At 44.5% G+C, this 25,796-nt stretch overlaps 1 protein-coding gene across 1 annotated transcript in view; it reads left to right on the top strand.

The window, feature by feature from the left end:
* Positions 1–3,003, top strand: part of LOC126088489 (uncharacterized) — a 72,025-nt gene extending 69,022 nt beyond the window's left edge. Inside the window, exon 4 of the mRNA XM_049906629.1 lies at positions 2,731–3,003. Within this exon, the coding sequence (XP_049762586.1) occupies positions 2,731–3,003 (273 nt within the window). The remainder of the gene's footprint in view (positions 1–2,730) is intronic.
* The last annotated feature ends 22,793 nt before the right edge of the window (positions 3,004–25,796 follow it).

Genomic DNA, 25,796 nt, shown 5'->3' with positions numbered 1-25,796 from the left:
AGGAAGACTGGGTTTAAGGTCCCGTCGACATCGAGGTCATTAGGGAGGGGGCACAAGCTCGGATTCCTCAGGGATGGTGAAGAAAATCGGCCTCGCCCATTCTGAGGGCCCATATGGGCATTTGCCTGGAGCGATTTAGGGAAATCACCGAAAACATAAATGTGGGCTGCCGGACGCGGGTTAGAATCGTCATCATCCAGAATGCGAGTCCAGTGTTCTAACCACTGCATCACTTCGCTCGGTTTACCCAACTGACACCGTGCTAAGGCTCTGATGCCTTTAAAATTTGGAAATTTGTGGTAAGGACTGTGGAACAGAACTGCTGAGGCCATCGGCCCGTAGGCTTACACACTAATTAATCTAACTTAACCTAACTTACGCTAAGGACAACACCCACACACGCACACCCATGCCCGAGGGAGGACTCGAACCTCCGACGGGGGGAACCGCGCGTACCGTGACAAGACTTCACAGACCGCACGGCTACCCCGCGCGGCTAATGGCTTTGACGTCGACCGTCCATCACATATCTAATTCCTAATTCTCTTCACATCATGGGATGTCCACCGTTGTCGAACATGATCATTTTGGTAGTTCAGGTGTTATGGTGTGTGGAGGCATATTGTTGCTTGGGCGTATGACCACCGAATTTGAACACAATGAAGTCTACATCTACATCTACAACCATACTCCGCAAGCCACCTGACGGTGTGTGGCGGAGGGTACCTTGAGTACCTCTATGGGTTCCCCCTTCTATTCCAGTCTCGTATTGTTCGTGGAAAGAAGGATTGTCGGTATGCCTCTGTGTGGGCTCTAATCTCTCTCATTTTATCCTCATGGTCTCTTCGCGAGATACACGTAGGAGGGAGCAATATACTGCTTGACTCCTCGGTGAAGGTATGTTCTCGAAACTTTAACAAAAGCCCGAACCGAGCTATTGAGCGTCTCTCCTGCAGAGTCTTCGACTGGAGTTTATCTATCATCTCCGTAACGCTTTCGTGATTACTAAATGATCCTGTAATGAAGCGCGCTGCTCTCCGTTGGATCATCTCTATCTCTTCTATCAACCCTATCTGGTACGGATCCCACACTGCTGAGCAGTATTCAAGCAGTGGGCGAACAGGCGTACTGTAACCTACTTCCTTTGTTTTCGGATTGCATTTCCTTAGGATTCTTCCAATGAATCTCAGTCTGGCATCTGCTTTACCGACGATCAACATTATATGATCATTCCATTTTAAATCACTCTTAATGCGTACTCCCAGATAATTTATGGTATTAACTGCTCCTAGTTGCTGACCTGCTATTTTGTAGCTAAATCATAAGGGATCTTTCTTTCTATGTATTCGCAGCACATTACACTTGTCTACATTGAGATTCAATTGCCATTCCCTGCACCATGCGTCAATTCACTGCCGATCTTCCTGCATTTCAGTACAATTTTCCATTGTTACAACCTCTCTATATGCCACAGCATCATTCGCAAAAAGCCTCAGTGAACTTCCGATGTCATCCACCAGGTCATTTATGTAAATTGTGAATAGCAACGGTCCTACGACACTCCCCTGCGGCACACCTGAAATCACTCTTACTTCGGAAGACTTCTCTCCATTGAGAATGACATGCTGCGATCTGTTATCTAGGAACTCTTCAATCCAATCACACAATTGGTCTGATAGTCCATATGCTCTTACTTTGTGCATCAAACGACTGTTTGGAACTGTATCAAACGCCTTGCGGTAGTCAAGAAACACGGTATCTACGTGGGAACCCGTGTCTATGGCCCTCTGAGTCTCGTGGACGAATAGCGCGAGCTGGGTTTCACACGATCGTCTGTTTCGGAACCCATGCTGATTCCTACAGAGTAGATTTCTAGTCTCCAGAAAAGTCATTATACTCGAACGTAATACGTGTTCCAAAATTCTACAACTGATCGACGTTAGAGACATAGGTGACATAGGTCTATAGTTCTGCAGATCTGTTCGACGTCCCTTCTTGAAAACGGAGATGACCTGTGCCCTTTTCCAATCCTTTGGAACGCTACGCTGTTCTAGAGACCTACGGTAGACCGCTGCAAGAAGGGGGGCAAGTTCCTTCGCGTACTGTGTGTAAAATAGAACTGGTATCCAATCAGATCCAGCGGCTTTTCCTCTTTTCAGCGATTATAATTGTTCCTCTATCCCTCTGTCGTCTCTTTCGATATCTACCATTTTGTCATCTGTGCGACAATCTAGAGCAGGAACTACAGTGCAGTCTTCCTCTGTGAAACAGCTTTGGAAAAAGACATTTAGTATTTCGGCCTTTAGTCTGTCATCCTCTGTTTCAGTACCATTTTGGCCAGAGAGCCATACCTTGTTCAATTATGTCCTAATGAGGTTCCAAATGAGTTCAGGTTCCCGAGGCTGCAAATAACGCATAAATGTAGTAGCGTTTGTGAGTGCAATCGAGCGTGTGTTGCGAGGAGGTTCAGATACAGCTCGCTTGCCCTCTGCCAGAGAACTGACGTACGTTTTCATTGTTTCAACAGGTGTGAACCACACGTACGGACCCTTGGACGGGTCGCTGTACGCGACCATCAGCAAGAAGGAGCAGCAGCAACAGCAGCAGCTGCAGCTGCAGCAACAGCAGCAGCAACAGCAGCTGCAGCAGCTGCAGCAGGTGCACGTGCACCAGACGGGCCCGCCACCGGCGCACCACCTGCACCAGCACGCCCACGCGCACCCCCACCAGCACCAGGTGGTGCACGCGCTGACGGTCGAGGAGGTGGAGGCGGTGGCCAGCCCGCACACCGTCTCCATGGACTCGGGCATCTCGTCGGCGGGCAACGGGCTGTCCAAGACGGCGTCGTCGTCGGCGCCCGCCACCGCCACCTCGTCGTGCCCGTCGGCCGAGGAGCAGCATCGCGCTTTGGACGCCCTGCTCACCGACATGCTGCTCACGGTCCAGAGCATACCCGACCTGCCGCCGCCGCCCAGGTATGTGGAGCTGCCGGCCCCTGCTTAAGAGCTCGGGACCGGCTTTCTACATCTACATCTACATACGTACTCCGCAGTCCACCATACGGTGCGTGGCGGACGGTACCTCGAACCACAACTACGAGGGCAGTTCAATAAGTAATGCAACACATTTTTTTTCTCGGCCAATTTTGGTTGAAAAAACCGGAAATTTCTTGTGGAACATTTTCAAACATTCCCGCTTCGTCTCGTATAGTTTCATTGACTTCCGACAGGTGGCAGCGCTCTACGGAGCTGTTAAAATGGCGTCTGTAACGGATGTGCGTTGCAAACAACGGGCAGTGATCGAGTTTCTTTTGGCGGAAAACCAGGGCATCTCAGATATTCGTAGGCGCTTGCAGAATGTCTACGGTGATCTGGCAGTGGACAAAAGCACGGTGAGTCGTTGGGCAAAGCGTGTGTCATCATCGCCGCTAGGTCAAGCAAGACTGTCTGATCTCCCGCGTGCGGGCCGGCCGTGCACAGCTGTGACTCCTGCAATGGCGGAGCGTGCGAACACACTCGTTCGAGATGATCGACGGATCACCATCAAACAACTCAGTGCTCAACTTGACATCTCTGTTGGTAGTGCCGTCACAATTGTTCACCAGTTGGGATATTCAAAGGTTTGTTCCCGCTGGGTCCCTCGTTGTCTAACCGAACACCATAAAGAGCAAAGGAGAACCATCCGTGCAGAATTGCTTGCTCGTCATGTGGCTGAGGGTGACAATTTCTTGTCAAAGATTGTTACAGGCGATGACACATGGGTTCATCACTTCGAACCTGAAACAAAACGGCAATCAATGGAGTGGCGCCACACCCACTCCCCTACCAAGAAAAAGTTTAAAGCCATACCCTCAGCCGGTAAAGTCACGGTTACAGTCTTCTGGGACGGTGAAGGGGTTACTCTGTTCGATGTCCTTCCCCATGGTCAAACGATCAACTCTGAAGTGTATTGTGCTACTCTTCGGAAATTGAAGAAACGACTTCAGCGTGTTCGTCGGCATAAAAATCTGAACGAACTTCTCCTTCTTCATGACAACGCAAGACCTCACACAAGTCTTCGCACCCGAGAGGAGCTCACAAAACTTCAGTGGACTGTTCTTCCTCATGCACCCTACAGTTCCGATGTCGCACCGTCGGATTTCCATATGTTTGGCCCAATGAAGGACGCAATCCGTGGGAGGCACTACGCGGATGATGAAGAAGTTATTGATGCAGTACGACGTTGGCTCCGACATCGACCAGTGGAATGGTACCGTGCAGGCATACAGGCCCTCATTTCAAGGTGGCGTAAGGCCGTAGCATTGAATGGAGATTACGTTGAAAAATAGTGTTGTGTAGCTAAAAGATTGGGGAATAACCTGGTGTATTTCAATGCTGAATAAAACAACCCCTGTTTCAGAAAAAAAATGTGTTGCATTACTTATTGAACTGCCCTCGTAGCATCTTCTCTGCCTGTTCCACTCCCAAACAGAACGAGGATGAAACGACTGCCTATATGCCTCTGTACGAGCCCAAATCTTTGTGGTCTTTCCGCGAATACGCTGTGCGAATTGGTATGGGTGGACGTTATACCTAACAGCCGAACTAAGGTAATAATTGGCTCCTTCTGCCGCCCCCCAGACTCCGATGATATAGTTGCTGAACAGTTCAGACAAAATTTGAGTCTCGTAACAAATAAATACCCCACTCATACGGTTATAGTTGGTGGGGACTTCAACCTTCCCTCGATATGTTTGCAAAAATACTTGTTCAAAACCGATGGTAGGCAGAAAACATCTTCCGAGATTGTCCTAAATGCTTTCTCCGAAAATTATTTCGAGCAGTTAGTCCACGAACCCACGCGAATTGTAAATGGTTGCGAAAACACACTTGACCTCTTAGCCACAAACAATCCAGAGCTAATAGAGAACATCATGACTGATACAGGGATTAGTGATCACAAGGTCGTTGTAGCTAGGCTCAATACCGTTTCTTCCAAATCCACCAGAAACCAACGCAAAATAATTTTATTTAAAAAAGCGGATAAAGTGTCATTAGAAGCCTTCCTAAGAGACAATCTCCATTCCTTCCGAACTGACTGTGCAAATGTAGACGAGATGTGGCTCAAATTCAAAGATATAGTAGCAACAGCAATTGAGAGATTCTTAATTCATAAATTGGTAAGAGATGGAACTGTTCCCCCGTGGTACACAAAACAAGTCCGAACGCTGTTGCAGAGGCAACGGAAAAAGCATGCGAAGTTCAGAACAACGCAAAATCCCGAAGATTGGCTAAAATTTACAGACGCGCGAAATTTGGTACGGACTTCAATGCGAGATGCCTTTAATAGGTTCCACAACGAAACATTGTCTCGAAATTTGGTAGAAAATCCGAAGAAATTCTGGTCGTATGTAAAGTACACAAGCGGCAAGACGCAGTCAATACCATCGCTGCGCAGTGCCGATGGTACTGTTACCGACGACTGTGCCGCTAAAGCGGAGTTATTGAACGCAGTTTTCCGAAATTCCTTCACCAGAGAAGACGAATGGAATATTCCAGAATTTGAAACACGAACAGCTGCTAGCATGAGTTTCTTAGAAGTAGATACCTTAGGGGTTGCGAAGCAACTCAAATCGCTTGATACGGGCAAGTCTTCAGGTCCAGATTGTATACCGATTAGGTTCCTTTCAGATTACGCTGATACAATAGCTCCCTACTTAGCAATCATATACAACCGCTCGCTCACCGATGGATCTGTACCTACAGATTGGAAAATTGCGCAGGTCGCACCAGTGTTTAAGAAGGGTATTAGGAGTAATCCATCGAACTACAGACCTATATCATTGACGTTGGTTTGCAGTAGGGTTTTGGAGCATATACTGTATTCAAACATTATGAATCACCTCGAAGGGAACGTTCTATTGATACGTAATCGGCATGGTTTCAGAAAACATCGTTCTTGTGCAACACAGCTAGCTCTTCATTCGCACGAAGTAATGGCCGCTCTCGACAGGGGATCTCAAGTTGATTCCGTATTTCTAGATTTCCTGAAAGCTTTTGACACCGTTCATCACAAGCGACTTCTAATCAAGCTGCGGGCCTATAGGGTATCGTCTCAGTTGTGCGACTGGATTCGTGATTTCCTGTCAGGAAGATCGCAGTTCGTAGTAATAGACGGAAAATCATCGAGTAAAACTGAAGTGATATCGGGTGTCCTGGGACCTCTGCTGTTCCTGATCTATATAAATGACCTGAGTGACAATCTGAGCAGTTCTCTTAGGTTGTTCGCAGATGATGCTGTAATTTACCGTCTAGTAAGGTCATCCGAAGACTAGTATCAGTTGCAAAGCGATTTAGAAAAGATTGCTGTACGGTGTGGCAGGTGGCAGTTGACGCTAAATAACGAAAAGTGTGAGATGATCCACAAGAGTTCCAAAAGAAATCAGCTGGATCGATTAATAGTACAATTCTCAAGGCTGTCAATTCAACTAAGTACCTGGGTGTTAAAATTACGAACAACTTCAGTTGGAAAGACCACAGAGATAATATTGTGGGGAAGGCGAGCCAAAGGTTGCGTTTCATTGGCAGGACACTTAGAAGATGCAACAAGTCCACTAAAGAGACAGCTTACGCTACCGTCGTTCGTCCTCTGTTAGAATATTGCTGCGCGGTGTGGGATCCTTACCAGGTGGGATTGACGGAGGACATCGAAAAGATACAAAAAAGGGCAGCTCGTTTTGTATTATCACGTAATAGGGGAGAGAGTGTGGCAGATATGATACGCGAGTTGGGATGGAAGTCGTTAAAGGAAAGACGGTTTTCGTCGCGGCGAAATCTATTTACGAAATTTCAGTCACCAGCTTTCTCTTCCGAATGCGAACATATTTTGTTCAGCCCAACCTACATAGGTAGGAATGATCATCAAAATAAAATAAGAGAAATCAGAGCTCGAACGGAAAGGTTTAGGTGTTGGTTTTCCCCGCGCGCTGTTCGGGAGTGGAATGGTAGAGAAATAGTATGATTGTGGTTCGATGAACCCTCTGCCAAGCACTTAAATGTGAATTGCAGAGTAATCATGTAGATGTAGATGTAGATATAAGTTGGCGGCAGCAAAATTGTACTGCAGTCAGCCTCAAATGCTGGTTCTCTAAATTTCCTCAGTAGCGATTCACGAAAAGAACGCCTCCTTTCCTCTAGAGACTCCCACCCGAGTTCCTGAAGCATTTCCAACACTCGCGTGATGATCAAACCTACTAGTAAGAAATCTAGCAGCCCGCCTCTGAATTGCTTCTATGTCCTCCCTCAATCCGACCTGATAGGGATCCCAAACGCTCGAGCAGTACTCAAGAATAGGTCGCACCAGCGTTCTATAAGCGGTCTCGTTTACAGATGAGCCACATCTTCCCAAAATTCGTCCAATGAACCGAAGACGACTATCCGCCTTCCCCACAACTGCCATTACATGCTTGTCCCATTTCATATCGCTCTGCAATGTTACGCCCAAATATTTAATCGACGTGACTGTGTCAAGCGCTACACTACTAATGGAGTATTCAGACATTACAGGATTCTTTTTTCCTATTCATCTGCATTAATTTTCATTTATCTATATTTAGAGTTAGCTGCCATTCTTTACACCAATCACAAATCCTGTCCAAGTCACCTCGTATCCTCCTACAGTCACTCAACGACGACACCTTCCCGTACACCACAGCATCATCAGCAAACAGCCGCACATTGCTATCCACCCTATCCAAAAGATCATTTATGTAGATAGAAAACAACAGCGGACCTAGCACACTTCCCTGGGGCACTCCAGATGATACCCTCACCTCCGATGAACACTCACCATCGAGGACAACGTACTGGGTTCTATTACTTAAGAAGTCTTCCAGCCACTCACATACTTGGGAACCAATCCCATATGCTCGTACCTTAGTTAGGAGTCTGCAGTGGGGCACCGAGTCAAACGTTTTCCGGAAGTCAAGGAATATGGCATCCGTCTGATACCCTTCATCCACGGTTCTTACCCTGGCGTATCACCGCACACACTTCGCCGATTTGTAACTTTCTGCTACGTTAAATCTGTGTGCCGGACCGCAACTCGAACCTGTGATCTTTGACTCTCGTGGGCAAGTGCTCTACCTATCTTCTTTTTAATAGCACGTTCTTCTGCCATTCTAGACTTTTCATTGTTGTTCCATATACAAGTTAATTCCGCGATGTTATTAAAGACTTTCAGGGATGGTGGAGAAGTGTACGTGCATCAGTTTGAGGTAATGAACCTTGGTCTGAAAACGGAGCCAAAAATTATTAGCAAAAATCGTTCTGACACCTGTGGCACTGGAATACATACGTGGGTTGGAACTTTAATAGTGGCAACTATTTATTTACAGCTCGTACAAAGTAGATACGTGTTTAAAAGTTTTACTGACCTTCAAAGTAGTCACCAGCATTGTGCGTAACTCGTTACCAGCGATGTGGAAGTCGTAGGATACTCTTAGCAGTGCCAGTTGTGTTGACAGTTCGAGCGGCGCGGTCTATTGCCCAACAAATTTGTAGCACTTCTGAATAGAATGCCGTGAAGTTTTTCATTCAATTTAGAAATCGAGTTGAACTCACCATGGCTTAAGTCAGGGGAGTGCAGTAGGTGGCGTAGCACTTAGCAGCCCCATCAGTCAAACAAATCAGTAACAGCTTGCACTGTACGTATTTGAGCATTGTCCTGCAAAATGATGGTCAGGTCCTGAGAAAGTGTCATCACTTCTGTCTCTAAGCTGGTCGTAAGTTGTGTTCCAAAAATGAACAGCATGCTGGTGACTACTTTGAAGGTCAGTAAAAGTTTGAAACACGTATTTATTTTGTACCAGCTGTAAATAACTAGTTGCCACTATTAAAGTTCCAACCCTCATATAACAGCACTATTGTCGCTAAGACTGTAGCATAGGCAACTTGCAGAGGTAGCAGCGTTGACCAAAAAAAAGAAAAAAAATGTCTCGTAAACTTGGGTTCTAAACTGGACACCTTAACAGCTAAAAGCACTTGTTCATCTTTGCTACTGTGAAACACATCTCTCTTACTGAACAAGTGCCCATTGCTCATAAGGTATGCATTTGAGAGCCGATGTTTACTAGACAGTTCTTTGTTTTTTTGGTCTGTATTACCTCCTGTCCATCTACCCCCACCCACCGAAAATGTGGAAAGCAATGAGTTTTCAGTAGAAGACGTCCATTATGGGGGGTATCAAAACGAGTTTCGCTTATAACTTTCGACTCGGTCGTTTCCGGACCAGGATCCCTTACCTCAGTCTTATACATTTGACCTTCTTCATCATTCCTGAAAGTTGATAAGATTATCACAGAATTATGCTGTTTTATTTGTTTATTTTTCTCAGTCGTCAGTCTTCTGGCTGGTCTGATGCGGCCGCCACGAATTCCTTTTCATCTGAAAGTAGCCCTTGCAATCTACGTCCTCAATTATTTGCTGTATGTATTCCAGTCTCTGTCTTCCTCTGCAATTTTTCCCTCTAGTACAAAGGAAGTTCTTCTCTGATGTCTTAACAGACATCCATCCTATCGCTTCTTCTTGTCGGTGTTTTCCACATATTCCTTTCATCGCCTATTCTACAGAGAACCTTCTCCTTTCCTTATTTTAACATTCCACATAATTTTCAGTATTCATCTGTAGCATCACATCTCAAATGCTTCGATTCTCTTTTTTTCCGGTTTACCCACAGTCTGTGTCTATGCTGTGGTCCAAAAGCACATTCTCAGAAATTCTTCCTCAAGTTAAGGCCTATGTTTCATACCAGTAGGATTCTCATGGCGAGGAATGCCCTTTTTGCCAGCGCTAGTCTGCTTTTTTATGTCGCCATTGTTCTATCCGTCATACGTTATTTTGCTGCATGGGCAGCAGAATTCCGTAATTACATCTAAGTCGTGATCACCAATTATGATGTAAAGTTTCTCACTGTTCTCGTTTCTGCAATTGCTCATTACCTTCGTCTTTCTTCAGAAAAATGTCTCTGAGCACTATGGGACTTAACTTCTGAGGTCATCAGTCCCCTAGAACCTAGAACTACTGAAACCTATCTAACCTAAGGACATCACACACATCCACACCCGAGACAGGATTCGAACCTGCGACCGTAGCGGTCGCGCTGTTCCAGACTGAAGCGCCTAGAACCGCTCGGCCACCTCGGCCGGCCGTCTTTCTTCGATTTACCGTCAGTTCACATTCTGTACTCATTACACTGTTCATTTTATTCAACAAGTCCCTTAATTCTTCTTCAATTTAACTGAGGATAGCTATCTCATCAGGGAATCTTATCGTTAATACCTTTTCACTTTAAGTTTTAATCCTACTCTCGAAACTTTCTTGCTTCTTTAGTGTACTGATTGAACAGTAGGGGCGAAAGACTACATCACTCCCTGTCTTACTTTTTAATCCGAGCGCTTCGTTCTTAGTCTTCCAGTCTTACTGTCTCCTCTTGGTTCTTGTACATGTAATACACAGGGTGATTCAAAAAGAATACCACAACTTTAAAAATGTGTATTTAATGAAAGAAACATAATATAACCTTCTGTTATACATCATTACAAAGAGTATTTAAAAAGGTTTTTTTTTCACTCAAAAATAAGTTCAGAGATGTTCAATATGGCCCCCTCCAGACACTCGAGCAATATCAACCCGATACTCCTACTCGTTTCACACTCTCTGTAGCATATCAGGCGTAACAGTTTGGATAGCTGCTGTTATTTCTCGTTTCAAATCATCAATGGTGGCTGGGAGAGGTGGCCGAAACACCATATCCTTAACATACCCCCATAAGAAAAAATCGCAGGGGGTAAGATCAGGGCTTCTTGGAGGCCAGTGATGAAGTGCTCTGTCACGGGCTGCCTGGCGGCCGATCCATCGCCTCGGGTAGTTGACGTTCAGGTTTCATAACTAACCTTTTTCGTAGGACTCTCCATACAGTTGATTGTGGAATTTGCAGCTCTCTGCTAGCTCTGCGAGTCGATTTTCCTGGGCTGCGAACAAATGCTTGCTGGATGCGTGCTATATTTTCATCACTCGTTCTCGGCCGTCCAGAACTTTTCCCTTTGCACAAACACCCATTCTCTGTAAACTGTTTATACCAACGTTTAATACACCACCTATCAGGAGGTTTAATACCATACTTCGTTCGAAATGCACGCTGAACAACTGTCGTCGATTCACTTCTGCCGTACTCAATAACACAAAAAGCTTTCTGTTGAGCGGTCGCCATCTTAGCATCAACTGACGCTGACGCCTAGTCAACAGCGCCTCAAGCGAACAAACGTACAACTAAATGAAACTTTATAGCTCCCTTAATTCGCCGACAGATAGTGCTTAGCTCTGCCTTTTGTCGTTGCAGAGTTTTAAATTCCTAAAGTTGTGGTATTCTTTTTGAATCACCCTGTATTACTCGTCTTTCCCCGTAACTTACCGCTATTTTTCTAACTCTGTATGTTGCTGAAAAGTACCTCCATCATCGGCACGGATAAATTTGCACCAGTGCTGACAGGTGTCCTTAACGTGATTTAAAGTTTTTGAAATTAGAGGAATCTTCTCTCAAAACGAAACAAAATAACACTTACATTTCTTAATAAGTTGAGTTCTTGGATATGCGTAGCATTCTTATTGCTGACTGATTCATTGGACTCTCTCACAGGCCAAATGCATATTGTAAGCAACGAATTGTAATACAGATCGTTAAAATCGCTAATGACTTCTGTAATTGGTAGAAAGAGAAGTGAGGGAGAGGTGTGGGGAGGGGGGGGGGCAGTTGGGCGTGGCGAAATGGGTGGAGACGGAAGAGGTTTGGTCGTGGGTTAAGGTGTGCACATTACAGTGCGGATGAAGCTATGAAAAGCAGGTTTGTATCTCATTCGCAAACGCTTCGTTGGATACCAGTGATTATTTCCAAGGTGGGCAGTGACGTCTAAAAGATCAGGATGTGCAGTCTGTAGGGCATGACACACGAAGTGCCAAACAGTCAAGATAGCTGTAATATTTGGCAGCGGGAAAAATTACCAGTCCAAGTGTAACAAATAAATCACGTTCCAAACGAAGTTTGCCTTCAGAGAACGACTTACAGCCAGCCCTCACAGCTTTGCTTCCGCCAGTAACTCATTTCCTACCTTCCAAACTTCACAGAATTTCTCCTGCATCTATTGCGGGGCTAGCACTCCTGGAAGAAAGTATGGTATACAGGAGAGTTTATGTGCAGTTTGGACGGTAGGAAATGAGGCACTGGCATAAGTAAAGCTGTGAGGTGGGGGTTCGTGAGTCGTGATTGGACAGCTCAGTCGGTAAAGCACTTGCCCGTCAAAGGTAGAGGTCCTACGTTCGACTCCCGGTCCAACACAAAGTTTTAATCTGCCAGGAAGTTTCAGATCAGCGCACACTCCGATGCAGAGTGAAAATTCGTCCTGGAAACAATCTCTCAGGCTTTGGCTATGCCATACACCCACAAAATCTTTTCCTACTGGAGTGATAGTGCCGCAAGTTATGCAAAATTCTGTGAAGTTTTTGAGGGTAGAAGATGAGGTACGGGCGGACGGAAAGCTGTGAGTTAGAGTGATGAGGGGTTGGGTTGTTTGGGGAAGGAGACCAGACAGCGAGGTCATCGGTCTCATCGGATTAGGGAAGGATGGGGAAGGAAGTCGGCCGTCCCCTTTCAAAGGAACCATCCCGGCATTTGCCTGGAGCGATTTAGGGAAATCTTGGAAAACCTAAATCAGGATGGCCGGACGCAGGATTGAACCGTCGTCCTCCCGAATGCGAGTCCAATGTCTGACCACTGCGCCACCTCGCTCAGTTTAGAGTGATGAGTCGTGCTTTTTAGCTCAGTTAGTAAAGCACTTGCCCGTCGAAGGCAAATTCTCCAAGTTCGAGTACCCGTTCGGCCGCTATAGTACTCATACGTTTCATAAAGCGAGCAACAATGCTAGCGCTAAAGCTACGGGGAAGTGTCGGTTGTGTTTAGACGTGCCACAAGGAGGACGTCGGTACTGCATGCACAGGGAGCAGTCTGTGATGGTGTGGAGAGTTAGAAGGAAATAAGCGATGCTTGCTTTCTCTGCGGCTGCTGCATTCTGTGCATGGCACTGAACAACACGAAAATAAGAAAGCAGTCATCACCTGTGGGTAAAACTAGATGAGCAGAATATTTCTTCGAAAATCACTTGTTTTAGGTGACTAATACTCATTTCGAAATTAACTTAGAATGAGCGAGTATAATTATCGGTTGGTACTAGACCTGATGCAAGAGTAATTGACAAACCAGGAAACTGTGATGAGAGAACAAATTACTTTCTCCGAGGAGTTATCGGCTGCTAGAAGTTTCCACGCCACCGGTGAATCGAAGTCTGTCAGAAAACTGAACTTTTTGTGTGTACACGTTCTCACCGCCAGCGCCACGCCTCTCTGAGATTCAGATGCACGCATTTCTCGGTATTAACGTGAATGTACTGTACTATTTTCCGTTGAATTTCATACACTGTTGTTTGCGGCATAAACTCGTTTAATGCTGTATCGCGTTTGTTCCCGCTGTGACAGTCTTTACGTCTGATGTAGAATAAACAATACTTCAGTTTATATTGTCAATTGACACACTCACGTGCGCTTTGCACCACGTTGGCATATTCTGTCTTCGGGATTGGTGGTCCAGTGGTAAAGTGCGAGCCTGGAAACCGTAAGGCCGCGGGATTGAATCCCAGTTAAACCCCGGATTTTTACAGTCTATTTTTTCCTCTGGCCTTCACCTCTCAGTGGCGTTAAGATACACCGGGAACATCGCGTGGTTCTGATTCCACGCTGAACTGTAGGTTGCCTTTCCCTGGTAGAATTACTGGGGTAGTTTAAGTAGGCGAAGTTGTGTCCAGTTGAAAGAACTTGCAAAGAGGCGGCTGAAAATCGTTCTTGAGGGACTCGTAGCCACTCACGACGTACGAATTTACTTTTTTTCTTTAAATCACTTTGTCAGCAAGCCGCGGCAGTTGTGAAATGCACATCTGCGGACGTCCTTACCGCTTGAAGGCACACGTGTGAGTAAACGCTTTGTCTTCTCTCGGTAACAACGTCCCCTGACCGTCCACACATGGATTTAGTCTTGCCTAAGGGTTCCGTGCACGTGTAATAGCAGGATGAGAGTAGTAGGTTTAGGCAGGCTGTGCAACTCCGCGGTTTCTTGCTGTGTGCTGAAAGGAAACTGGACATAGACACTTAGTTACTACTCAAGGTCGTACCAGGCAAGAGGCAAGGAAGGACAACGCAACGAACCTCCCTCACTCCCCCTAGAAAAAAATATGTTCTTTGAAAATTGGCCCCGCGTCCTGCTCCGAAACAAGACAGGCATATCAATCCAACATCAGTCTGAAGTAAGGCGGAACATGTGATGGACATTAGAAAATATTAAACAATTAATCAACTGAAACATCTTGGCAGAGGAAAACTGTGTACCAAACCGGGACGCGAACCCAGAAGCTTCTCCTTTCGCGGGTAAATGCTCTACCGACAGAGCTATCCAGGCATAACCCACAATTCGCCCTCAGAGCTCTGCTTTCGTCACTACCTCTACTCCACTTTCAAAACTTCACTGAAGTTCTATTGCGTTCCTTGGATACTTGAATTAGCCGCAGCATATAGGATTGTTTACAGGAGAATTTTCATCCAGCAGCGGAGCGTGCGCTGATTTGAAACTTCCCGGGTGATTAAACATGTACGCCTGATGCTAATCATATAAAAACATCGGGTTTCCAACTGAATTACTTCGTACGTATGTAATCTCCCCCTCACTTATCGACCTTAATGACAGTGAAAAATTAAACCGCGTGTACCTAATGGGAATTTGGGAAAAGCAATCGTCACCGAGGTTAATTTGTCGGTAAAGAGGGAGGAAAGGGTTACATCTAAATGAAAGGAAAAATGCTAATGAAACTGGTGGAAATTAATTTAGAAAAAGGGCTAAAGTTAATAAAGAAAGTAAATGTGCGGCCGTTACGTTAACAATCAACTAGCGGTAATTAGATATTTGAGATTTGGGGGAAATTACGGTCACCAGTCCTAAGGACAATTACTATAGTAACTGAAAAAGAAAGATTATTACACATATAATTAGCACTAGAAGCGTGGCAACTGAAGGTTGACAAATGTAGTGTGAAAACTGAAAGTTTGTCAGAAGTAATAAATTTCGCTACACTCTGACTTAATTTAGCAAAAGAATTAATAAAACCGGAAAATCGAAAGTTAATTTAGTGACTGAAGTTAATAGTGAGCTTTCTTTCTGAAGCACATCGAAATTCAGTAAAATACGGTTAGTCTTGGACTACCTCAACAATCATTTCAAAAGCTACTTGAATCTACGCAATTTAGAAATAAGAGATTTAACTTCGAACTTGAATTAAATGATTCTGAACAATAGTAAAATTTAGTACGTACCAAGCTGAGCTGCAGTCACAGGTAAGCTAAAATACGGTAACAAAACTCGCACTCTTAATTTGTGCTTGTGTAATCTGAATATTGTAGCCAGCTATGAATACTTTAACTGAACTTTGAATTTCAACGACACTCGGGTTCATTCCGGAAAAGGAAGGGACCCTGCTTGGTAATGCAATTGGGACAATGAGCAACAAAGGTTCATGCTAAGTTGCTGTAATTTTGTGATGCAACAATTTTCAAAGTTTGAAAAGCTGAGGTCTGCCATACAGTTCTAAAACTTTACGTGCTTCCAGTCTTCCTTGTTGGTTGATTGAAGGTTTGAAGCCGTCGATCGAGGAGGTGGCGACAGTCACTCATTGTCGGCCGCCGCTGTTGCAGAAGCTGGATGTTGGCGCGCCTTCTTCTCGACACGGTCACCAGACGAAACGGGCTCTTGATGTGAGCCAGCTAATGCTTCCCGCCCGCGACACCATGTCAGAAACTATCATCGCAAGTCGATCGCAATTACATGCTGCCAAACCCCGAAAGCGCGGCAACTCGCGGGAGCTTCACACAACACACCTGCTCCACTCGCTACTCCCGCCAGACTCTCTCTGCCCGCGCTCCACGCGGCAGAGTTAACACTACCAAAGATCCTACACACTTTGATTCTTCACACGACCTATCGATGTAATCGTTCGATAGCAGTTTTCCCTAGGCAAGACCCAGCGTAAAAATACAAATAATATTTACGAAACAAACCAATTATACATTGACATAAATGCATAAATATATATATACAAATAGTAAAACAATTACAATATACGAAGACACAGAAATGTTATATGTTCAGGTAAAAAAAAAATAAGGAAAACAAATTTATAGTACAATAGATGCAAACACGTAGAAACGGCGCGTTTACTACAGAAAATAACAGACCTTCTATATTTCGTTACGGCCGCAGGTTCGAATCCTGCCTCGGGCATGGATGTGTGTGATGTCCTTAGGTTAGTTAGGTTTAGTTAGTTCTAAGTTCTAGGGGACTGATGACCTTAGAAGTTAAGTCCCATAGTGCTCAGAGCCATTTGAACCATTTGAACCTTCTATATTTCATTGAACCTTCGATCAGCTTTGAACGCAGTGGACTCGTATTCTGGAAGAGTTGTTTTGTATTTCCGTCCGGTCATCTAGGTTTATCTCTCCAGAATGAAACTTTCTCCCTGTGGCGGTGTGCGCGCTGTTTTGAAATTTCCTTGTGGATTAAAACTGCATGACATTGCAGGACTTGAACGCGCGACCTTGCCTTCCGCTCTTGTAAGAATACTGCTTGCGAAAGGTAAAGTTATGGGTTCCCAGCCTAGTAAATACATTTATGTTATCCATGGCAACTATACCGTCCTCATTTCAGGCGAATGCAAAAACGGTTTGTTCAATATGTTGACATTCGATTTCCTGCCCTAACGAATCCTTCGTGAACGGCGTCCGTGCCCAGCCACTAACGATCTCAAAGACGACGGGACGTTAATCCCTAACCCCTTTCCTCTTTCTTTCTCTTTTTTTTTTTTTCTTTCGAATAACCCATTTGGAGGGTACGATGAATCAACTTTGACTACTCTTCATTGTATTAGATTTCTTCAGTTTCCAAATTTCCTTCATCCTTTTAGAATGTTGTTCCCTTTCTTCTTGAGTCCACTTTCGTCTAGTTATTTTCTTTCTCTCCTGAAATTCTGCCTTTTGAACTGCCTTTCTGAAATGTGTTCTGTTTTCTATTATGTCTATTGTAACTCCAGCATTTTCAATGTCCTTTTCAGTCTCTATGAACCATGCTGGCTTGCATTTGTAGCTATTGAGTAATGTGAATATCCGCTTGGTTAGTCTGTTGTTATCCATTCTGAATATGTGTCCAAAAAACTGTAGTCTCCTCTTCCTCATTACATCAGTTAGTTTCTCCGTTTTCAGATATAGCTCTCTGTTTGGTCTTAACCTGTATTCAGCATTATCGTTTCTTTTAGCTCCCAGTATTTTCCTTAAAATCCTTCTTTCGACCTTCTCTCGTTTCTCAAGATCTCCATTTCTTGTTAGTTTAAGTGTTTCTGCCGCATAGAGAGCTTCAGGTCTGGCCACTGTTTGGTAGTGTCTTAGTTTCGTGTTCCAGGACAAGGATTTTTTATTATAAACGTTTTTGTCATATGAAACACTCTTTCCATTTTGTGCACTCTAGTTTCTATAGCTATCTTTTCTTTGGCATTGTATGTAATCCACTCTCCTAGGTATTTAAAGGAATCTGTTTTGTGTATTGTGTTGTTGTCAACTGCAATATTTTGAGGAGCATCACAGATGTTTGTCATAAACTTTGTTTTTTCATAGGATATTTGTAGTCCTACTTTGGCTGCTTGTTTTTGTAGTTTTCTTATTTGTTCTTGGGCATTGTCTAGTGAATCTGTAATCAATGCCATGTCATCTGCGAAGGCTAAACAGTCGACAGTTTGGATTTCTCCCTAGTTGAATCCCTTTAGTATTGATGGCCTTCCCCCATTCTCGAACTACCTTCTCCAAGGCACAATTGAAAAGCAGAGGTGACAGACCATCTCCCTGTCGAACACCTGACTTTATTTCAAACGATTTTGAGAGCTCTCGCCTAAATTTTACTTTCGATTTTGTATTTGTCAAAGTACCTTTAATTATTGCAGTTGTTTTAGCATCGAGTCCCAATTCTTTTAAGATATCAAGCAGTGTATTTCTGTCAATTGAATCATAGGCTTTTTTAAAATCCACAAAAGTAATTACATATTTTAAGTTCCTGATTTTCCTCATTTCTATTATGTTCCTTAAATTTAGTATTTGTTCTGCACTTGACCTTCCCTTCCTAAATCCACCCTGATACTCTCCTAGCTGTTTGTCAAGTATCTCTTCTGCTCTTTTTAAAAGCGCCTTAGACAAGATCTTATAGGTCACTGGTAAGAGGGAGATTCCCCTATAATTGCTAGGATCTGTTTTCTTCCCTGGCGCTGATGACCTCGATGTTGAGCGCCCACAAACCCCAACACACACACTTTTCTTCCCTTTTTTATGTAGTGGATGTATTAATGCAGATGTCCAGTCTGGTGGTAATCTGTGTGTTGTCCAGATTTATTTATCAAAATACTAATATAAAATGTTGTAGTAATTTTTATTAGTTAAGCGTTTGCAGATCTCATTTTCAATAGTGGATAAAGCGTTCACAGATGGGAAATCACCTATCCTTTTACAAACATATCTGTATAGTTCATGTAAACCTACCTGGCAAAGCATTTAACTACGTCGAATTGGAAGGCACATCTCCGTATCCTTCTGAACCCCTTGTTACCGAGTTTCGACAGCTTATTATGACTTTCGCCGTCTGCGCTGCCAGTGCGTTCCTTCCGTCAGCACGCTACCAGCGCAATCTCGACTCGAAACGACAGAATTGCCAGAGGTACTGCAGAGATTGCAATCTGCCGTGAAAGTCGCCTGTAACGACCCCCTCAAAGCCCTGCCGTTATTCGAATCGCAGTTTAATTAACACAGCGCTCTCCTCACGATTGGTTTTCTTTCCCTCTTTGTTTTCGGTCGCCCGTGAAATTAGCCGAGACGGAGGACATCTTCCCGTTCCCGTTTCTGTGGAGGTCTAGGACAACAGGTGAAGGACGAATACTTGTACGAAAATTTAACGAACCAGAGACAATGTCCGCGTACAAAGACTCCTGCTTGTGGTCCATGCTGTTCCCTGCGGCGATGTTTCGTTGCTTGTCTTCCGCTTTCTGTGAACTTATATTACCTCTTCAAATTAGGAAAATGATGGCCAAGCTCTTCACGGAATGCATTAAATCAGGTGCACTCCCGAAGTTATGGAAAGAAGCTAAGGTAATAGCGGTACTGAAACCAGGGAAGGATGGAGATAATCCAAAGAACTATAGACCGATCTCACTGCTTTGTACCGCTTACAAACTATTTGAGAGAATATTACTGGCCAGATTAGCACCGTACATTGAGGCGAACCTTCCGGACTATCAAGCAGGGTTCCGTGTGGGAAGCAACTGCTGTGAACAAGTTTTGTCCCTTACAACATATATAGAGAAAGGCTATCAGAACAAGCTGAAAACGGGCCTGGTATTAATAGATCTTATATCAGCCTATGACACTGTCTGGACCGAAGGACTACTGCTCAAGCTTACTCGAATTATCAAATGCAATCAGACGTACACATTACTAAAAAATATGCTGACAGGCAGGAAGATCAACGTCTATCTCCATGGAAAGAGCAGCAAAAGTACGGTCATAAACAATGGCCTGCCGCAGGGGTAATCCCTGGCGCCGACCCTTTTTAATTTATACATATCTGATATGCCGAGCACCAGGTCGCGTAAATTTGCGTATGCGGATGATCTGGCCATCGCATACCAAAGCAAAAATTTCGAAGATCTTGAAAAAACATTGAATGCGGACCTTGAAGCGCTGAACACCTACTACCTTAAGAGGCATTTGCATCCCAACCCCAATAAAACGACCAGTACCATAATGCACCTTAATAACAGAGCTTCAAGCAGGAAACTACAGCTTTCCCTGAATCACCGGCATATCAGACATGAAGATAAGTCCAAATATCTGGCAGTAAAATTAGACCGCACACTAACGTTTAGCTCCCATCTGGAAGACACCAAACAGAAATTAAAATCTCGAAATGCCATTATGTCTAAACTGGCCGGAACATCATGGGGGTGCGGAGCTAATACACTAAGGACGTCAGCATTAGCCCTCGTGTGCAGCGTGGCTGAATATTGTTCACCAGTCTGGGCGAAAAGTGCGCATGTAAATAAAGTAGACACCCAATTGAAAGAGACGATGAGAATTATCTCAGGCACACTTAGGGCTACCCCATGTGACTGGCTCCCAGTCCTTGCCAACATAGAACCCCCTGATATAAGGCGCTCCATGGCGACCTCAAGAATATATTAGGAAGATCGTACACAATCTAGAACTCCCTATACACCAAGACTTATCACCCATCAACTGGCTAAAATCTAGGTCCCCCTTTTGGAAGATTGGCAGGGAATTACAGGACTTCGACCCAAAGCTAGCCTGGGGGGAATCATGGCGCAAAGGAACACACAAGAACCAAAAGCTTATAGATGACCCCAGCAAGAAGATAAATGGTTTTGATCTCCCTCGGAAGCTCTGGGTTGCCTTAAATCGCCTTAGAACAAGCGTGGGAAGATGCTAACATCTAATGAATAAGTGAGGACTTGCGGAGAGTCCCGTGTGTAAATGTGGTGAAGTCCAGACAATGGACCACCTACTGGTGTGTGAAGTGGTAGGATATAGTGGTGAACTGAAGGACATACATTACCTGCCTGACCTAGCCATAGATTGGCTCAAAACTACAAGCAGCATTGTGTAGTGTTGTAATTTCCCGGAGGATTGTAATGACACTGTAATATTTGCCTTGTATATGCCGAAAGAATAAATAAATAAGGAAAATGATACGCTAGAGTAAACCATTAAACCACATCCTATGCTTAAGTGAAGATGTTAGATATTCGAAACGAGCCAAATAACAAATTCCTATGTACGAGGGTTATTCGGAAAGTAAGGAACGATCGGTCCTGAAATGGAAAACACGGTGAAAATTCGATAAAGCTTTTGCGAGATGTGTTGGGCAGTATCTCTAGCACGCCAGTAGATAAAGTCACTTTGCTCTTCTCGCATCTGAGCGCACAGTGAGCGCGTAAAGATACCTAGAACAATAGCGTCTCCTGCCATGTATGGGTACCTGGCGAGAGATCTCTTCTGATTTCATGCAACTCCACATAACGTAACTGTGATGCAGTTCTTGGCCGCACACTACAGGACCAATAACGACGCTCGTGCAGCGTTTTCAGCGGGAAGCGCTTGATCACCCACCACACAGCCCGGACTTGGCCCCCTCTGATGTTCATCACTGATCAGATGCGCCACTGCCTATGAACACAACATTCTGGCACAGACCACGAGCTGCAGTCTAGCGTAGAAAACTGTCTGGAAGCGTAGAAGGCTGCCTCTTATGTCGAGGGTATTGGAAAGTTAGCACAACGCTTTGATAAATGTCTAAGTCTGAGCGGCGACTACTTAACGTATTACGCTCCTGGCCATTAAAATTGCTACACTACGAAGATGACCTGCTACAGACGCGAAAATTAACCGACAGGAAGAAGATGCTGTGATATGCAAACGATTAGCTTTTTAGAGCGTTCATACAAGGTTGGCGCCGGTGGCGACACCTACAAAGTGCTGACATGAGGAACGTTTCCAACCGATTTCTCACACACAAACATCAGTTGACCGGCGTTGCCTGGTGAAACGTTGTTATGATCCCTAGCGTAAGGAGAAGGAATGCGTACCATCACGTTTACGACTTTGATAAAGGTCGAGCTGTAGCCTATCGCGATTGCGGTTTATCGTATCGCGACATTGCTACTCGCGTTGGTCGATATCCAATGACTGTTAGCACAATATGGAATCGGTGGGTTCGGGAGGGTAATACGGAACGCCGTGCTGGATCACAACGACCTCGTATCACTAGCAGTAAAGATGACAGGCATCTTATCCGCACGGTTGTAACGGATCGTGCAGCCACGTCTCGATCCCTGAGTCAACAGATGGGGACGTTTGCAAGACAACAACCATCTGCACGAACAGTTCGACGACGTTTGCAGCAGCATGGACTATCAGCTGGGAGACCATGGCTGCGGTTACCCTTGATGCTGCATCACAGGAGCGCCAGCGATGGTGTACTCAACGACGAACCTGGGTGCACGAATGGCAAAACGTCATTTGTTCGGATGAATCCAGCATCATGATGGTCACATCCGTGTTTGGCGACATCGCGGTGAACGCACATTGGAAGCGTCTATTCGTCATCGCCATACTGGCGTATCACCCGGCGTGATGGTATGGGGTGCCATTGGTTACACGTCTCGGTCACCTCTTGTTCGCATTGACGGCACTTTGAACAGTGCACGTTACATTTCAGATGTGTTACGACCCGTGGCTCTACCCTTCATTCGATCCCTGCGAAACCCTACATTTCACCAGGATAATGCACGATCGCATGTTGCAGGTCCTGCACGGGCCTTTCTGGATACAGAAAATGTTCGACTGCTGCCCTGGCCAGCACGTTCTCCAGATCTCTCACCAATTGGAAACGTCTGGTCAATGGTGGCCGAGCAACTGGCTCGTCACAATACTCCAGTCACTACTCTTGATGAACTGTGGTATCGTGTCGAAGCCGCATGGGCAGCTGTACCTGTACACGCCATTCCAGCTCTGTTTGACTCAATGCCCAGGCGTATCAAGGCCGTTATTCCGGCCAGAGGTGGTTGTTTTGGGTACTGATTTCTCGGGATCTATGCACCCAAATTGCTGAAAATGTAATCACATGTCAGTTCTAGTATAATATATTTGTCCAATGCATACCCGTTTATCAGATGCATTTCTTCTTGGTGTAGCAATTTTAATGGGCAGTAGTATATGTATATATATATATACGATGTATGGCTATAAAATAATGGGACTATCGTTGTAAAACATGTTATTTCAAAAACATACATATTTAGTTATTGTCATCGTGAACATACTCCCCTCGTTATTCCTATAGCGCTCAGGCTAATTTTTCATTGGTTGAAAATGTACTGGAAGTCTTGCTCTGTGAGGTCCATGACGACACGTGCCTCTTTTTCTTTCACTGCTTCAACGTACCCAAATATTGTTCCTTTTAATGTAGATCTGACATTCGGGAATAGATTAAAGCCACATGGCGATAGGTCAGGTGAACAGTATGGGTGATCTAAAACTGCGACGCTGTGTTTCACTAGAAATTTCTTAACCGACAATGCGGGACGAGCCAGTGCGTTGTCTTGATGCAGAACACACGACTTGTGCTTCCACTATTCGGCTCGTTTTTTCCTTAATATCTCACGGCATTGAGCAAGAACCTCAAGGTAGTAATCTTGATTAATATTTTGACTTTCAGGAACCTAGTGAAGATACACAACTCCATGAGTATCGACAAAAAAAACCAATAATCATCGCTTTTAATCTTAATTTGATCATTCGAGCTTTTTTTTTGGTTCAAATGGCTCTGAGCACTATGGGACTTAGCATCCGGGGTCATCAGTCCCCTAGAACTTAGAACTACTTAAGCCTAACTAACCTAAGGACATCACACACATCCATGCCCGAGGCAGGATTCGAACCTGCGACCGTAGCAGTCGCGGGGTTCCAGTCTGAAGCGCCTAGAACCGCTCGGCCAAACCGGCCGGCTGAGCTTTTTTTCCTCTGTCGGTGAATTTGGACCGTTCCAGCGCATGGCTTGGCACTTAGTTTCTGGATCATAAGTGAAAAACCAAGATTCGTCATACGTCATCACTCTTTCCAAGAAATTAAGATCATTTGCAGTGGTATTCAAAATCTGAGCTGCTTTTTCTTCGACCGTGAGAATTTTCGGCACAAATTTCGCACACACTTTTCTTCTATTAAATTGATTACGTAAAGTTTGTTTTCTGCGTTCTTTGCTGTTCCTACAGTTTCAGCATTCGATCGAATACTCAACCGATAATCAGGTCGAATCAAACCACCTATTTTTTCGATATTTTCATCCGTTTTTGATGTTGAAGGTCAAGAGTCGTTTTCAACATCTTCTCTGCCCTCTGCGAAACGCTTTAACCACTCAGAAACTCGCGTACCTGATAAGCAGCCATTGTCATATACTTCTTGTAGAAAACAAAAGGTTTCCACAGCAGTTTTTCCAAGTTTCGTTTGAAAATTCACGACAATTTGTTGCTCTGTTATTACATTTATAATTTTTCCGGCAAAAAAAAAAACCAAACAGCACTTATAAAAATGTAGGTCACGGCCATAGTGATTTGTCTACAGACACCAGAGATAGTGCATTCGAATGAGAATGCTTCACATTTCGCAGCTGTTGGTCGTTCGTCTTTGGCGCATGCCTATTTACTTTGTTACAGTATCAGTCCCTTTCTTTTACAGCCGCAAAACAGAAGCACATCGACGACGTAAAAGAAAATCTTTACTGGGAGTCACATCTATTATGCTGTATGCCGAATACAGGGTTCTGAATAGTGAAGGAGAACGAGACCAGCGCTAAAGGCGTCGGCACACGGACCGTGCTGTCGAACGTTAACGTTGTGCGTGCCAAGTTCAACGTGCTGCTGAACGCTCAGGAACGATGCGACTCGTGCATACGGTACGTGGGCCCCAGCGTGGTATACGCGATCGCAACGCACTCCAGCGGCAGTTGAGGGATGTTTCTAGACCGTAAATCATATTGTTTACTCAACGGGCGCGCGTAAAATTCCCACATTAGCTCTATTAAAACGCACATTTCCTCCATCGTCTACAAAAAAGAAAGTACGATGTCCAATCAATAAGGGCACAGGTTTATAAATGTTCCATTATAAACAGTGCGGTACAAGTTTGGAATACTTCTCCGCATAAGATAAACATTATTTCATCATTCCCACATTTTAGTAAAACCCCAAGGTGAGTCTTACTTGATCAGTGTTCCTACCCAGTAGCAGAATCTTTGCAACATGTGAATTACGAAGCGTAAAAGAAAAAGGAGCAAAATATCTTTATACAAGTAGCGCAAGCTGTCCTGTAGATTAAGCCAATCGAACGAAGTCACCCCTCAAAAAAAGGTGAACTTATATTTACATAACATCAAATATTATAGTATATACTTATATTAAACTAATAGTAAAGTATCAGAACCCAATAAAAACGCGAATGTTAGGAAAAAAATTTGGAAGTGGCAAGACGCGAACCACCGCCCCATTAAACTAAACTATAGGGGTTACTACTCTACAGCAATAACATACTCCGAATCTCTAATCATAGCATGTTAGTACCTGTAAAATACCTTAATCGTAGATACGTTACTAGTTGAGGTTTAATTGTAACAAATTGTACCAAGAACAATGCGTTTTGGGTAGATCTTCAGTGTGTCGCTGGCATCAAATAGCCTACTCTCATAATACGCAAGTTACAATAATTCTTTTGCCACGAATATGATGTTTCTCATTATTTTATTGGAACGAATCACACAGTTAGCAACGGACTTTCCAGTGATTCTCAATTTGCTGGTGCTCAGAAACGGCATATATACGTATAGGCTTGAAATGAATGCCAATATGGCGCCTCACAACTCTGTACTGAAGGGAGACGGCGTGCGTGTGACGTAGGTGGCGTTGTGCCATCTCATTGGTCAACGCTCAGACGCACGCTCAGAATATCTGACATGCCAGATATTGCTCTGCACGTTGGGAAAGGCTCCCGAAAGTGCTATCCCACGCTATGACG

This window comes from Schistocerca cancellata, chromosome 6, assembly GCF_023864275.1.
Source record: "Schistocerca cancellata isolate TAMUIC-IGC-003103 chromosome 6, iqSchCanc2.1, whole genome shotgun sequence".
NCBI classification, from domain to species: Eukaryota; Metazoa; Arthropoda; class Insecta; order Orthoptera; family Acrididae; genus Schistocerca; species Schistocerca cancellata.
This window is presented reverse-complemented; position numbering and strand designations above follow the sequence as displayed.